This window comes from Leptidea sinapis, chromosome 21 (assembly GCF_905404315.1).
Source record: "Leptidea sinapis chromosome 21, ilLepSina1.1, whole genome shotgun sequence".
NCBI lineage: Eukaryota > Metazoa > Arthropoda > Insecta > Lepidoptera > Pieridae > Leptidea > Leptidea sinapis.
Genome location: NC_066285.1, coordinates 8,307,913 through 8,325,440, shown reverse-complemented (window position 1 = coordinate 8,325,440; position 17,528 = coordinate 8,307,913). Strand labels below are relative to the sequence as shown.

Sequence of the window (17,528 nt, the reverse complement as noted above, 5' to 3'; positions counted from 1 at the left end):
TCCTTGATCAAGTGTGTTCTGTCGCTGTCTTCATATTTGTGCGTAATAGAGACAAAATACAGTTGGGGCCGTATTCTAGATTGTGTTTCAAGACAGTATCCTTGATCAAGTGTGTTCTGTCGCTGTCTTCATATCTGTGCGTAATAGAGACAAAATACAGTTGGGGCCGTATTCTAGATTGTGTTTCAAGACAGTATCCTTGATCAAGTGTGTTCTGTCGCTGTCTTCATATTTGTGCGTAATAGAGACAAAATACAGTTGGGGCCGTATTCTAGATTGTGTTTCAAGACAGTATCCTTGATCAAGTGTGTTCTGTCGCTGTCTTCATATCTGTGCGTAATAGAGACAAAATACAGTTGGGGCCGTATTCTAGATTGTGTTTCAAGACAGTATCCTTGATCAAGTGTGTTCTGTCGCTGTCTTCATATTAGTGCGTAATAGAGACAAAATACAGTTGGGGCCGTATTCTAGATTGTGTTTCAAGACAGTATCCTTGATCAAGTGTGTTCTGTCGCTGTCTTCATATTTGTGCGTAATAGAGACAAAATACAGTTGGGGCCGTATTCTAGATTGTGTTTCAAGACAGTATCCTTGATCAAGTGTGTTCTGTCGCTGTCTTCATATTAGTGCGTAATAGAGACAAAATACAGTTGGGGCCGTATTCTAGATTGTGTTTCAAGACAGTATCCTTGATCAAGTGTGTTCTGTCGCTGTCTTCATATTAGTGCGTAATAGAGACAAAATACAGTTGGGGCCGTATTCTAGATTGTGTTTCAAGACAGTATCCTTGATCAAGTGTGTTCTGTCGCTGTCTTCATATCTGTGCGTAATAGAGACAAAATACAGTTGGGGCCGTATTCTAGATTGTGTTTCAAGACAGTATCCTTGATCAAGTGTGTTCTGTCGCTGTCTTCATATTAGTGCGTAATAGAGACAAAATACAGTTGGGGCCGTATTCTAGATTGTGTTTCAAGACAGTATCCTTGATCAAGTGTGTTCTGTCGCTGTCTTCATATCTGTGCGTAATAGAGACAAAATACAGTTGGGGCCGTATTCTAGATTGTGTTTCAAGACAGTATCCTTGATCAAGTGTGTTCTGTCGCTGTCTTCATATCAGTGCGTAATAGAGACAAAATACAGTTGGGGCCGTATTCTAGATTGTGTTTCAAGACAGTATCCTTGATCAAGTGTGTTCTGTCGCTGTCTTCATATCTGTGCGTAATAGAGACAAAATACAGTTGGGGCCGTATTCTAGAATGTGTTTCAAGACCGTATCCTTGATCAAGTGTGTTCTGTCGCTGTCTTCATATCTGTGCGTAATAGAGACAAAATACAGTTGGGGCCGTATTCTAGAATGTGTTTCAAGACCGTATCCTTGATCAATTGTGTTCTGTCGCTGTCTTCATATCTGTGCGTAATAGAGACAAAATACAGTTGGGGCCGTATTCTAGATTGTGTTTCAAGACAGTATCCTTGATCAAGTGTGTTCTGTCGCTGTCTTCATATCTGTGCGTAATAGAGACAAAATACAGTTGGGGCCGTATTCTAGATTGTGTTTCAAGACAGTATCCTTGATCAAGTGTGTTCTGTCGCTGTCTTCATATTAGTGCGTAATAGAGACAAAATACAGTTGGGGCCGTATTCTAGATTGTGTTTCAAGACAGTATCCTTGATCAAGTGTGTTCTGTCGCTGTCTTCATATCTGTGCGTAATAGAGACAAAATACAGTTGGGTCCGTATTCTAGAATGTGTTTCAAGACCGTATCCTTGATCAAGTGTGTTCTGTCGCTGTCTTCATATCTGTGCGTAATAGAGACAAAATACAGTTGGGGCCGTATTCTAGAATGTGTTTCAAGACCGTATCCTTGATCAATTGTGTTCTGTCGCTGTCTTCATATCTGTGCGTAATAGAGACAAAATACAGTTGGGGCCGTATTCTAGAATGTGTTTCAAGACCGTATCCTTGATCAATTGTGTTCTGTCGCTGTCTTCATATCTGTGCGTAATAGAGACAAAATACAGTTGGGGCCGTATTCTATAATGTGTTTGAAGACGGTATCATTGTTCAAGTGTGTTCTGTCGCTGTCTTTATATCTGTGCGTAATAGAAACAAAATACAGTTAGCTCTATATTCCAGAATGTGTATCAAGGCGGTATCCTTGACCAAGTGTGTTTTGTCGCTGTCTTTATAACTGTGTGTAATAGAGACAAAGTACACTTGGGTCCATATTCCAGAAAGTGTATCAAGACGGTATCCTTGATCAAGTGTGTTTTGTCGCTGTCTTTATAACTGTGTGTAATAGAGACAAAGTACACTTGGGTCCATATTCCAGAATGTGTATCAAGGCGGTATCCTTGATCAAGTTTATAACTGTGTGTAATAGAGACAAAGTACACTTGGGTCCATATTCCAGAATGTGTATCAAGACGGTATCCTTGATCAAGTGTGTTTTGTCGCTGTCTTTATAACTGTGTGTAATAGAGACAAAGTACACTTGGGTCCATATTCCAGAATGTGTATCAAGGCAGTATCCTTGATCAAGTGTGTTCTGTCGCTGTCTTCATATCTGTGCGTAATAGAGACAAAATACAGTTGGGGCCGTATTCTAGATTGTGTTTCAAGACAGTATCCTTGATCAAGTGTGTTCTGTCGCTGTCTTCATATTAGTGCGTAATAGAGCCAATTTACAGTTGGGGCCGTATTCTAGATTGTGTTTCAAGACAGTATCCTTGATCAAGTGTGTTCTGTCGCTGTCTTCATATTAGTGCGTAATAGAGACAAAATACAGTTGGGGCCGTATTCTAGATTGTGTTTCAAGACAGTATCCTTGATCAAGTGTGTTCTGTCGCTGTCTTCATATCTGTGCGTAATAGAGACAAAATACAGTTGGGGCCGTATTCTAGATTGTGTTTCAAGACAGTATCCTTGATCAAGTGTGTTCTGTCGCTGTCTTCATATTAGTGCGTAATAGAGATAAAATACAGTTGGGGCCGTATTCTAGATTGTGTTTCAAGACAGTATCCTTGATCAAGTGTGTTCTGTCGCTGTCTTCATATCTGTGCGTAATAGAGACAAAATACAGTTGGGGCCGTATTCTAGATTGTGTTTCAAGACAGTATCCTTGATCAAGTGTGTTCTGTCGCTGTCTTCATATTAGTGCGTAATAGAGACAAAATACAGTTGGGGCCGTATTCTAGATTGTGTTTCAAGACAGTATCCTTGATCAAGTGTGTTCTGTCGCTGTCTTCATATCTGTGCGTAATAGAGACAAAATACAGTTGGGTCCGTATTCTAGAATGTGTTTCAAGACCGTATCCTTGATCAAGTGTGTTCTGTCGCTGTCTTCATATCTGTGCGTAATAGAGACAAAATACAGTTGGGGCCGTATTCTAGAATGTGTTTCAAGACCGTATCCTTGATCAATTGTGTTCTGTCGCTGTCTTCATATCTGTGCGTAATAGAGACAAAATACAGTTGGGGCCGTATTCTAGATTGTGTTTCAAGACAGTATCCTTGATCAAGTGTGTTCTGTCGCTGTCTTCATATCTGTGCGTAATAGAGACAAAATACAGTTGGGGCCGTATTCTAGATTGTGTTTCAAGACAGTATCCTTGATCAAGTGTGTTCTGTCGCTGTCTTCATATTAGTGCGTAATAGAGACAAAATACAGTTGGGGCCGTATTCTAGATTGTGTTTCAAGACAGTATCCTTGTTCAAGTGTGTTCTGTCGCTGTCTTTATATCTGTGTGTAATAGAAACAAAATACAGTTAGCTCTATATTCCAGAATGTGTATCAAGGCGGTATCCTTGACCAAGTGTGTTTTGTCGCTGTCTTTATAACTGTGTGTAATAGAGACAAAGTACACTTGGGTCCATATTCCAGAAAGTGTATCAAGACGGTATCCTTGATCAAGTGTGTTTTGTCGCTGTCTTTATAACTGTGTGTAATAGAGACAAAGTACACTTGGGTCCATATTCCAGAATGTGTATCAAGGCGGTATCCTTGATCAAGTTTATAACTGTGTGTAATAGAGACAAAGTACACTTGGGTCCATATTCCAGAATGTGTATCAAGACGGTATCCTTGATCAAGTGTGTTTTGTCGCTGTCTTTATAACTGTGTGTAATAGAGACAAAGTACACTTGGGTCCATATTCCAGAATGTGTATCAAGGCGGTATCCTTGATCAAGTGTGTTTTGTCGCTGTCTTTATAACTGTGTGTAATAGAGACAAAGTACACTTGGATCCATATTCCAGAATGTGTATCAAGGCGGTATCCTTCATCAAGTGTGTTTTGTCGCTGTCTTTATAACTGTGTGTAATAGAGACAAAGTACACTTGGGTCCATATTCCAGAATGTGTATCAAGGCGGTATCCTTGATCAAGTGTGTTTTGTCGCTGTCTTTATAACTGTGTGTAATAGAGACAAAGTACACTTGGGTCCATATTCCAGAATGTGTATCAAGACGGTATCCTTGATCAAGTGTGTTTTGTCGCTGTCTTCATAACTGTGCGTAATAGAGACAAAATACAAATATATATAGAGACAAAATACATTCTAGAATACGGACCCATTTGGGTCCAAGAAGATAGAATGTGTTTCAAGACGGTATCCTTGATCAAGTGTGTTTTGTCGCTGTCTTCATAACTGTGTGTAATAGAGACAAAGTACACTTGTGTCCATATTCCAGAATGTGTATCAAGACAGTATCCTTGATCAAGTGTGTTCTGTCGCTGTCTTCATATTAGTGCGTAATGGAGACAAAATACAGTTGGGGCCGTATTCTAGATTGTGTTTCAAGACAGTATCCTTGATCAAGTGTGTTCTGTCGCTGTCTTCATATCTGTGCGTAATAGAGACAAAATACAGTTGGGGCCGTATTCTAGATTGTGTTTCAAGACAGTATCCTTGATCAAGTGTGTTCTGTCGCTGTCTTCATATTAGTGCGTAATAGAGACAAAATACAGTTGGGGCCGTATTCTAGATTGTGTTTCAAGACAGTATCCTTGATCAAGTGTGTTCTGTCGCTGTCTTCATATTAGTGCGTAATAGAGACAAAATACAGTTGGGGCCGTATTCTAGATTGTGTTTCAAGACAGTATCCTTGATCAAGTGTGTTCTGTCGCTGTCTTCATATCAGTGCGTAATAGAGACAAAATACAGTTGGGGCCGTATTCTAGAATGTGTTTCAAGACAGTATCCTTGATCAAGTGTGTTCTGTCGCTGTCTTCATATTAGTGCGTAATAGAGACAAAATACAGTTGGGGCCGTATTCTAGATTGTGTTTCAAGACAGTATCCTTGATCAAGTGTGTTCTGTCGCTGTCTTCATATCTGTGCGTAATAGAGACAAAATACAGTTGGGGCCGTATTCTAGATTGTGTTTCAAGACAGTATCCTTGATCAAGTGTGTTCTGTCGCTGTCTTCATATTAGTGCGTAATAGAGACAAAATACAGTTGGGGCCGTATTCTAGATTGTGTTTCAAGACAGTATCCTTGATCAAGTGTGTTCTGTCGCTGTCTTCATATCTGTGCGTAATAGAGACAAAATACAGTTGGGTCCGTATTCTAGAATGTGTTTCAAGACCGTATCCTTGATCAAGTGTGTTCTGTCGCTGTCTTCATATCTGTGCGTAATAGAGACAAAATACAGTTGGGGCCGTATTCTAGAATGTGTTTCAAGACCGTATCCTTGATCAATTGTGTTCTGTCGCTGTCTTCATATCTGTGCGTAATAGAGACAAAATACAGTTGGGGCCGTATTCTAGATTGTGTTTCAAGACAGTATCCTTGATCAAGTGTGTTCTGTCGCTGTCTTCATATCTGTGCGTAATAGAGACAAAATACAGTTGGGGCCGTATTCTAGATTGTGTTTCAAGACAGTATCCTTGATCAAGTGTGTTCTGTCGCTGTCTTCATATTAGTGCGTAATAGAGACAAAATACAGTTGGGGCCGTATTCTAGATTGTGTTTCAAGACAGTATCCTTGATCAAGTGTTTTCTGTCGCTGTCTTCATATCTGTGCGTAATAGAGACAAAATACAGTTGGGTCCGTATTCTAGAATGTGTTTCAAGACCGTATCCTTGATCAAGTGTGTTCTGTCGCTGTCTTCATATCTGTGCGTAATAGAGACAAAATACAGTTGGGGCCGTATTCTAGAATGTGTTTCAAGACCGTATCCTTGATCAATTGTGTTCTGTCGCTGTCTTCATATCTGTGCGTAATAGAGACAAAATACAGTTGGGGCCGTATTCTAGAATGTGTTTCAAGACCGTATCCTTGATCAATTGTGTTCTGTCGCTGTCTTCATATCTGTGCGTAATAGAGACAAAATACAGTTGGGGCCGTATTCTATAATGTGTTTGAAGACGGTATCATTGTTCAAGTGTGTTCTGTCGCTGTCTTTATATCTGTGCGTAATAGAAACAAAATACAGTTAGCTCTATATTCCAGAATGTGTATCAAGGCGGTATCCTTGACCAAGTGTGTTTTGTCGCTGTCTTTATAACTGTGTGTAATAGAGACAAAGTACACTTGGGTCCATATTCCAGAAAGTGTATCAAGACGGTATCCTTGATCAAGTGTGTTTTGTCGCTGTCTTTATAACTGTGTGTAATAGAGACAAAGTACACTTGGGTCCATATTCCAGAATGTGTATCAAGGCGGTATCCTTGATCAAGTTTATAACTGTGTGTAATAGAGACAAAGTACACTTGGGTCCATATTCCAGAATGTGTATCAAGACGGTATCCTTGATCAAGTGTGTTTTGTCGCTGTCTTTATAACTGTGTGTAATAGAGACAAAGTACACTTGGGTCCATATTCCAGAATGTGTATCAAGGCAGTATCCTTGATCAAGTGTGTTCTGTCGCTGTCTTCATATCTGTGCGTAATAGAGACAAAATACAGTTGGGGCCGTATTCTAGATTGTGTTTCAAGACAGTATCCTTGATCAAGTGTGTTCTGTCGCTGTCTTCATATTAGTGCGTAATAGAGCCAATTTACAGTTGGGGCCGTATTCTAGATTGTGTTTCAAGACAGTATCCTTGATCAAGTGTGTTCTGTCGCTGTCTTCATATTAGTGCGTAATAGAGACAAAATACAGTTGGGGCCGTATTCTAGATTGTGTTTCAAGACAGTATCCTTGATCAAGTGTGTTCTGTCGCTGTCTTCATATCTGTGCGTAATAGAGACAAAATACAGTTGGGGCCGTATTCTAGATTGTGTTTCAAGACAGTATCCTTGATCAAGTGTGTTCTGTCGCTGTCTTCATATTAGTGCGTAATAGAGATAAAATACAGTTGGGGCCGTATTCTAGATTGTGTTTCAAGACAGTATCCTTGATCAAGTGTGTTCTGTCGCTGTCTTCATATCTGTGCGTAATAGAGACAAAATACAGTTGGGGCCGTATTCTAGATTGTGTTTCAAGACAGTATCCTTGATCAAGTGTGTTCTGTCGCTGTCTTCATATTAGTGCGTAATAGAGACAAAATACAGTTGGGGCCGTATTCTAGATTGTGTTTCAAGACAGTATCCTTGATCAAGTGTGTTCTGTCGCTGTCTTCATATCTGTGCGTAATAGAGACAAAATACAGTTGGGTCCGTATTCTAGAATGTGTTTCAAGACCGTATCCTTGATCAAGTGTGTTCTGTCGCTGTCTTCATATCTGTGCGTAATAGAGACAAAATACAGTTGGGGCCGTATTCTAGAATGTGTTTCAAGACCGTATCCTTGATCAATTGTGTTCTGTCGCTGTCTTCATATCTGTGCGTAATAGAGACAAAATACAGTTGGGGCCGTATTCTAGATTGTGTTTCAAGACAGTATCCTTGATCAAGTGTGTTCTGTCGCTGTCTTCATATCTGTGCGTAATAGAGACAAAATACAGTTGGGGCCGTATTCTAGATTGTGTTTCAAGACAGTATCCTTGATCAAGTGTGTTCTGTCGCTGTCTTCATATTAGTGCGTAATAGAGACAAAATACAGTTGGGGCCGTATTCTAGATTGTGTTTCAAGACAGTATCCTTGTTCAAGTGTGTTCTGTCGCTGTCTTTATATCTGTGTGTAATAGAAACAAAATACAGTTAGCTCTATATTCCAGAATGTGTATCAAGGCGGTATCCTTGACCAAGTGTGTTTTGTCGCTGTCTTTATAACTGTGTGTAATAGAGACAAAGTACACTTGGGTCCATATTCCAGAAAGTGTATCAAGACGGTATCCTTGATCAAGTGTGTTTTGTCGCTGTCTTTATAACTGTGTGTAATAGAGACAAAGTACACTTGGGTCCATATTCCAGAATGTGTATCAAGGCGGTATCCTTGATCAAGTTTATAACTGTGTGTAATAGAGACAAAGTACACTTGGGTCCATATTCCAGAATGTGTATCAAGACGGTATCCTTGATCAAGTGTGTTTTGTCGCTGTCTTTATAACTGTGTGTAATAGAGACAAAGTACACTTGGGTCCATATTCCAGAATGTGTATCAAGGCGGTATCCTTGATCAAGTGTGTTTTGTCGCTGTCTTTATAACTGTGTGTAATAGAGACAAAGTACACTTGGATCCATATTCCAGAATGTGTATCAAGGCGGTATCCTTCATCAAGTGTGTTTTGTCGCTGTCTTTATAACTGTGTGTAATAGAGACAAAGTACACTTGGGTCCATATTCCAGAATGTGTATCAAGGCGGTATCCTTGATCAAGTGTGTTTTGTCGCTGTCTTTATAACTGTGTGTAATAGAGACAAAGTACACTTGGGTCCATATTCCAGAATGTGTATCAAGACGGTATCCTTGATCAAGTGTGTTTTGTCGCTGTCTTCATAACTGTGCGTAATAGAGACAAAATACAAATATATATAGAGACAAAATACATTCTAGAATACGGACCCATTTGGGTCCAAGAAGATAGAATGTGTTTCAAGACGGTATCCTTGATCAAGTGTGTTTTGTCGCTGTCTTCATAACTGTGTGTAATAGAGACAAAGTACACTTGTGTCCATATTCCAGAATGTGTATCAAGACGGTATCCTTGATCAAGTGTGTTTTGTCGCTGTCTTCATAACTGTGCGTAATAGAGACAAAATACAGTTGGGTCCATATTCCAGAATGTCTTTATATCTGTGCGTAATAGAAACAAAATACAGCTAGCTCTATGTTCCAGAATGTGTATCAAGACGATATACTGTATCAAGTGTGTTATGTCGCTGTCTTCAAAACTGTGCGTAATAGAGACAAAGTACACTTGGGTCCATATTCCAGAATGTGTATCAAGACGGTATCCTTGATCAAGTGTGTTTTGTCGCTGTCTTTATAACTGTGTGTAATAGAGACAAAGTACACTTGGGTCCATATTCCAGAATGTGTATCAAGACGGTATCCTTGATCAAGTGTGTTTTGTCGCTGTCTTCATAACTGTGCGTAATAGAGACAAAATACAGTTGGGTCCGTATTCTAGAATGTGTTTCAAGACGGTTTCCTTGATCAAGTGTGTTTTGTCGCTGTCTTCATAACTGTGCGTAATAGAGATAAAATACAGTTGGGTCCGTATTCTAGAATGTGTTTCAAGACGGTATCCTTGATCAAGTGTGTTTTGTCGCTGTCTTCATAACTGTGTGTAATAGAGACAAACTACACTTGGGTCCATATTCCAGAATGTGTATCAAGACGGTATCCTTGATCAAGTGTGTTCTATCGCTGTCTTTATAACTGTGTGTAATAGAGACAAAGTACACTTGTGTCCATATTCCAGAATCTGTATCAAGATGGTATCTTTGATCAAGTGTGTTTTGTCGCTGTCTTCATATCTGTGAGTATTAGAGACAATATACAGTTGGGTCCGTATTCTAGAATGTGTACCAAGACGTAATCCTTGATCAAGTGTGTTTTGTCGCTGTCATAACTGTGTGTAATAGAGACAAAGTACACTTAGGACCATATTCCAGAATGTGCATCAAGACGGTCTTCTTGATCAAGTGTATTCTGTCGCTGTTTTCACAACTGTGCGTAAAAGAGACAAAATACACATTCTCACGGATTACGTATAGAGACGCATTTCAGAATACAGGCCTAGGACAAAACGTGTTATCCATACGTCAAGGCCCGGCAAACGGTTGTTCGTTGCCCTGCAAGAGTTTTTAACTAAAGATTACTATAATTAATAACACATACACTCTGCTGTGGAAAAATATGCAATGTTCCAGGTACTTTAACCCGTATATATATAGACAGACGTACCACTTCACCGGAGGACGTGTATATAAATAGAATGGAAAAGTTCTTTAATTTGATGCCTACATTCTGGATTTTAGTTATCTAGTAAATCGGCAGATGGCGACACTTTGCTTCGTGCCGACCTGTTCGATGACTCCCACGCGTAGAATTGCGCCTTGAGTATCAATTACATTATGGTATTTTTTCTGTTGTACAAGATCTTCAATAAATTCAATATACTTTTGAGTGTAAGAGTAACAGACTTAGTTGGTGGTAACATGAAATCTGAAATATCTTAAGGGAATGATATCTAATCGGGAACTTTTAAAACTTATTAGGTATTTGTGCCTAAAGGCGAGGATATACCCTCCGCAAATCCTCTCAGGATCACCTCCTTACGATTTATGTACACGTAAACATGGATAACAATCTTATGCGCATACCCAAAATACCACCAAGACCGAAATCCTACATATTATGTCAAACTCATGAACTCCATATAACACGTAGACATACAATACAACAGCGTATAGATGACCTGACAGTACCGTAAGCTAGTGGCTTAATATTCAAAGTACTAAAGAGGTAATTCCACGCGTGGCTGACTGTTTACGACTTGTCAATCAATATCGGTTACAGTAAGAATAGATTCGCTTAGATTGTCTGTCTGGTTGTACCTCCGTTAGCGATGTATTGCTTTTATCATTTGATTTGTTTGACTGTACCTACGATAGTATATTGCAAGTTATATGCTATGGTGTAACATGAGCTATCTACTACAAACCTAGAGCCAAGCCACTGGATAAATGACGTCAAGAAAACTGCAGGTTTAACTGGTGGTCCAATCTGAAAAGCCTACCCCAAATTAGTTGAGAATAGCTTAGAGAAAGAAATTGACCAGTGAAAGTTTCGCCCATATCGATCTAGCCGTTCATAAAATCGAGAGCAGAGACATACATACAGCCAGAAAAATCTAAGTACATAAAAAAAAAAGATTGCACTCCGGGAGTGCCGGCAGAAGTGAAAACTTGAACATTAACGTTACGCATTTTTGAATATTTTTTGAATGTTTAGGGAATAATTTCGCATGAATTGCTTTATTTATCAGTACTAGAATTTATGTGGTTAAATACAATATTCATTTAATGCGCTATCGTACACAAAAATGACAATTTATGTCACATAAACAATTTAAACTTCAGATCAATTAGAATTACTTTACATTGAAAATTTTATCTCTCAGAAAAATCAACTTTCATCGATAATTTTAACGACTGTCTTATGAATTTTCGATCAGGTCACGTGTCCTGACGCGAGTTTAACATTTTATACCCATCCCAAGAAAAGTTCTCAACGCAGCTAAAGAAGTTTTCACTTTAAAAGTATAAGTACCGCTTACATAATCATATTAATTTAAAAGTTGTTTTTGTAGTGTTCCAGACATTTGAATTCTATTTACATAATAAACATGTCTGTATATATGAAAATACATAACGACTTTCTTGTCAGACGTCACACATATATTAATATTATATATCTTGACAACAGCTGATATGTATAAAGTAGGAAATTTTAATATATTAATACTTTATAATAACACCACTTTCCGTTCAAGATCTTCTAATAATCTAGTTCATTTGTAACATATTATTTTAAACAGTCTTAATTTCATAATTGAATAAAGCAAAATTATTTCAAACCAACAGATTAATCATATCAATTTACTCAGATTTATATGCATTGAAAGCTTCAAATAAACAAAGAAATATATTAAATTGAAGACCACTTATTACTTTAAAAGCATTTGTATGTAAAAATATAAAAATATCTAAAGAAATGTTGCAAAATAATCTTTATAATATCTCACAGTTATTTTCTTAAAGTAAAAATAATTTCTTGATTCATGAATAGACTTTGTAAACCAAGTAAATAATATACATTCAGGTTACGATCTTCAATAACAACTACACTATTAAAACAAACAATCATATTTAATACAAGCAAGTTATTAAAACAAAACTATTTAATAACTTATTGGTTAATAGCTAAATATCAACGCACCTGTCTTCGGAAAGGCTGTTGTGCGTTGACTTGACTCTTTGCGTCACCATTCTCGATTTCACTTTTGTTTATTTTTTCTAACTCCGACTCATTCCCCTGGTCCATCGCGTTCCGATTATCAAATGGTACTGTGGTCTGTGAGATGCCTTGTTCCCACAGAGGTCTTTAGTGTTATGTTCGAGTTCGAATCACTACATACGACATTATTTATCTTATCTTATACTTGTATTGTAAATGTTTGAACGATGTCTGAACAATACGGTCTCCTCTGTGATCCATATATTTTGTCGCTATTGAAAGAGCAGGTAGTTTTAATACTGTGACAAACGAATTTAGCGAATGTAGAGTTGCATTTAAATTGTATATTTGTAGAGTATCATTATAACACACAGATAAGGTACATATTTAAATGTGTACTCTATGTATCATGCTATCAAAATTCGCAATAAAACTTCACTATAATGTTAATTATAATGATAATTCATGAATTTTATTACGCCAAGTATGCATAAGTGCTATTTTAAATCGTTAATTTATTTAACTGAAAATAAATTTAAAATTAAATTTGTAGACTGAATTATAGATAAACCTAAGCTAAAACTAATGTACACTTTAAAATACAATAAGGAGATTTTGTTACAATTAGTTTTAAGTTAAATTTTGTTAAATTATTACCTTTTTTAAAACAATGGGGAAGAAACCTTTTAACAACCCTCAAGCACTGTGCTTGTAGAATAGTTTAGACAGAAACCTAGTGAGCAAGCTCGATTTTCTTGGTCATCAAGTAGAAGTTGAGGGGCCTGTATGGAATTTTGTGCATCAATAATTTTCTTGAAATATATTACCTTGAGCTACCTCCAACGCTTAAACATTTATTCCAGAACACTTGCCCCCTTATACATAGTAGTCTGCTGACTTAAAACATTGCTAATTCGCACTCTGTCTTCTTCTATTGACCTAAGTCAGGATGAGAAAAAACACTCCTTAGCGGCTGTTTAAAGTTAGCGGATCATTATGAATAAGGGGGTTACTCAAAAAGTGAAGTCCCGAAGGCACGATAGCCCCTATCCGTCTGAGCCCTGAAAAAGTTTGGATTCACCTAAGTACCTACAGGCCTCGGAAATGATCTTTGATATAACCATCGTGATCCGCCAGCTCTTGTAATAATAATAATATTAATAAAAAAAAGCCTTTATTGACTGACCATGCATTTTAACATATATACTACTTATTAAACATGTTTTCTTAAATCTATTTATAAAAAGTAAAATAAAATAAAATTATGCTAATGTACACCAACCACTTTATTGGTCAGGTTGTCTTTCGACAAAGGCCTCCCCCAGTTTCTTCCACTTATCTCTATCTCGAGCTAACCTTCTCCATCCTGTTGGTAGATCGTCCTCCCATCTTTTAATTTGACGTCTCTTTGTCGCTCTTGTAATACCGGAGTGTAATACCGCTTTTGATCGACCGGCAAGTGATTTTCTAGTGTACGTACCGAACAAATAGATGGGTAACGACCATTGAAAGCAAGAGTTGGTTGGTAAGTCTGAATACAGCGAAGGCCATTGATCGAATTTGACTTAAGTTGATTCTCACGGAAGGCTTTTGCAAGTGGGTGGTGATCACCAAGGAACTAGTGAGCTTCTTCACAGAGTACAGTGTCAGGTCTGTGTCGACGGTTGTACCACTGGGTCTTGCAATTTTAGGCGAATTCTATCTACGAGAAATTTTCAAAAAGTTAAGTCTATAAAAATATTGCAGTTTGGCAGTAAGACACGGCAGTAATTTACAGGGCAGGTTCGGTTATATTATATGGAGTAAAGCTTTCTTATCAGGTGTGGTACAAGGTGGGGTAGTTAGAAATATAATAAAATTCCTCAGATGTGTTTTAATTTTAAGAAAACTTTTATAATTAAAAAACAAATATTATATTAAATATAATAAACACTTAACTGTGGCTTAGTAGATAAATTACAACGATGAATATGAAACCATTTACTATAACAGTACCTTTCTAATCCCCATTGTTATCAAACTGCATTCTTTAGCCCTATCTACTTTGTAGGAATGAGGTCTAAGGTTCTGTTGAACTCAAATATTATATAAGTATGGTTCAGAAAGGAAATAGAACCCTAATATAATGATTTCTACTTCGCAATCTGTTAAACTCTCTTCTCACGAACAACTGGAGGACTTATATTGAAATTGACTAATAATACATTAATTTTCGTTCTTTATTCGTAAAGTACTATAATAATATTATATATTATAATAATATAAACTACGATAATATATAGTTATACATATTAGGTAGATGTATTTATTTATAAATCTGGTACTTTTGCTCTGACTGGTCGCACTTTGTTAGTCGACTCGAGCCGTTTTTACCTGAACGGGCGTGACATGACAATCTCATTTAATACCCACAAAATAAAATGAAAGAAAGAAAAATGTTCATTTGTAATGTATAATATCTACATCTTGTTAATACAAAAGACTTAAAAATTACGTCAATACACGTCACAAAGTGGTCCAAAATCTAACAGCAAACATGCTGTTAGAAAACCAGCACTGTTGTTTCGTTGGGCCATTTGAAATGCTCATCATGCTTGAGGATATTTTCAATTCAATATTTTATATATTATATAATTCAAGATTTGCATCAACATACTTAAAAGATACGACTATTTTGTAGATCATTTGGATGATTTAATAGTAGTATTTTCATTGTATAACGAGAGTGTTACACATTTAAATGAGACACTTTTTAAAGGATTGAAATGCGTGTAATTGTAACTATCTTTTTAAATTACAATTTTGCGTGACGCAATAATATAATTGAAAAACAAAATTACAATTAAATGCGATTTAATCCTTTAAAAAGTGTTTTATTTTTTTTAATGGTGCCACCACATCTGTTTAAGATGAAAGCTAAATAGAACTACTATCGCTATAGAAAGCGAAAGTAGTTGAATCCTCAAAATTAAAATAAATTCGATTAGTGGCGCAATATTGATGTAAGCAGTGTTGGTGATAATATATTAAAGTTTCTAGTTACCTGAATGTAACTACTGATTATAGACTAACGGCCGGAAAACAGGAACAAATAAACAGCAAGATTGCTTGCTTGATACGCCTTTACAACCTTATTTTGAATTTTGAGCCAGATTATTAATTTATGTTATCGTTTTAATCTGTAAAAACATAAAGTCTTATAGACAGTCGACCTTTTTTCATGGCTTCTTATATTTTACCTGAGGACCTAAGGGAATGACACTTAAAGTCAATAGCCTAATGGTTTTAAAAACATATAAAAGTAAAGTAAAGAAAGTAGAATTCCACCTTCGCACGCAATGCCACACACTTACGGCCGTTCCCAGAATTCAGTCTATCTCTTACTTGAGATAAAAATCATAACTATCGTTGACTTTTCTGTACCAATAAATTTATCGACGGTAACTCACCTTATCTGTACACGCTGTGTGTCAATGGGACGATACGTATAGCTTACCAGCGAGAAAAGTTTGTATGGAAATTGCAATTCACGCGTCCAAATATAAGGCGATAAGAATGACTTATCGGGTATATTGGGACAGCTTCAGTTTATTGACAGCTCTCTATCTCTATCTGTAGATAGTATATTGTGAACGGCCGTAAGGAATACTGGTCTATAGATAACTTGACAGCTCGATAAAGAGTGATTAGTTTTGATTTTTCAATGTGTGCGTCAACTACCGGTATGATACTACTGCTTTGTGAGTATAAATTTTGTAGTTTGTAGGCTCACTGAATGGCGGCGTCGTGTGCCGGGTCGTCTCCTTTCCTCAAATCAAAAGTGCGTAGGGAACAATGGCCGGTCCATGCGTCTACTCGTGCTGCTTGTAATGCCAGTTCGACCTGTTATAGTTAATAAATCATTGTATTTGTTGGATGTGATTACTAATTGTGACAGTAATCACGACCATCTTGCTCACGAAGCATCCTTACACAAATAATCAATTCAAGTTCTAACGGTTGATGCATCCGATTTATTCTTTATTAAATTTATTTATTGGATGTAGCACCTTATATACTAATTTGTTATGTATATTACAGTCATTGTAAAATACTCTATTTAATTGAAAATTTTTACGAACATATTATGATAATTCAGTAGTTTAAAAAAATATAGTGACGATTCAAAATGGCTTAGCCTATTTGAATAAAATTTATTTGACTTTGATATCCAAAATACTCAGGAGCTAAGGCTGTTTGAGTGCTTACGACTTGTAAATAAAAAAAACTACGTTTAAAAAAACCGACTTCAAAAACTGAAAAGTAATAAAAAAAATTATATGTGCTAGCTATTGATAGGTTTTAAGTCGGTGCCAAGACCTAAAAAAATAAAACCCTAATATTATAAACAGCTTACTTACTGTAATTATTAAGGCCACGCGTATTTGTCCACTTGGGTTGCTTTGTTCTACTCGAAGCTATCCCGCTCAAAGTCACGCGTGGCGAGTGTAGGTACTTACTATTACATTTGGTGCAAATAATAGTATTTTATTAATATTAAAGGTAAAGGTGTATGAAATTAAATTTTTAGTAATTTGATACTTTTCAGTTTTTGAAGTCGGTTTTTTTATACGTAGTTTTTTTTATTTTTACTTTTTAGTGTCAGTTAATAATTATAATATATAATCAACCTGAATGAAAACTCCTAAAAAGCAGTACACAAAAAACAATTATATCATCGAGGTAAACAAAATTTTTTATAAAAAATGTTCCTAAAATGAAAACTTCGGCGCCACACTATGTATAATTTTTATGGGACCAAATTGCATCTATTCTGCATCGAGTTTAAGAAAAATTACGTAAATCGGATCATAATTCTTAGATTAATCGGTGTACATACATAAAAAAAATACCGGTCGAATTGATAACCTCCTCCTTTTTGAAGTCGGTTAAAAATTAATTCAAATAGTTTTATTTCATTTCTCTGTAGTTTGATGATACAAAATCATACTATGCTAGTCGCTGACTAACACCTGTATATACAAAATATTACGTGAACTCATACAATTTACGTCAACTCGTCATAATAAGATAAATTCCCAAATAATATTATTATAATATTGAACTATATTAGATTCTTTTATTATTTATTATATCAAAGATATACCTTTTATTCATAATCTCCAAAAAACAGATTTTACCAAAATTGTATGTTTTCTATTCTAGCGGTGGTCTTTTCTGCCATAAATCTTAA

At 36.5% G+C, this 17,528-nt stretch overlaps 1 protein-coding gene across 1 annotated transcript in view; it reads right to left on the bottom strand.

The window, feature by feature from the left end:
* Window positions 1–12,668, bottom strand: part of LOC126970457 (facilitated trehalose transporter Tret1-like) — a 29,996-nt gene extending 17,328 nt beyond the window's left edge. Inside the window, exon 1 of the mRNA XM_050816357.1 lies at window positions 12,278–12,668. Within this exon, the coding sequence (XP_050672314.1) occupies window positions 12,278–12,382 (105 nt within the window). The 5' untranslated portion in view covers window positions 12,383–12,668. The remainder of the gene's footprint in view (window positions 1–12,277) is intronic.
* Window positions 12,669–17,528: the final 4,860 nt, after the last annotated feature.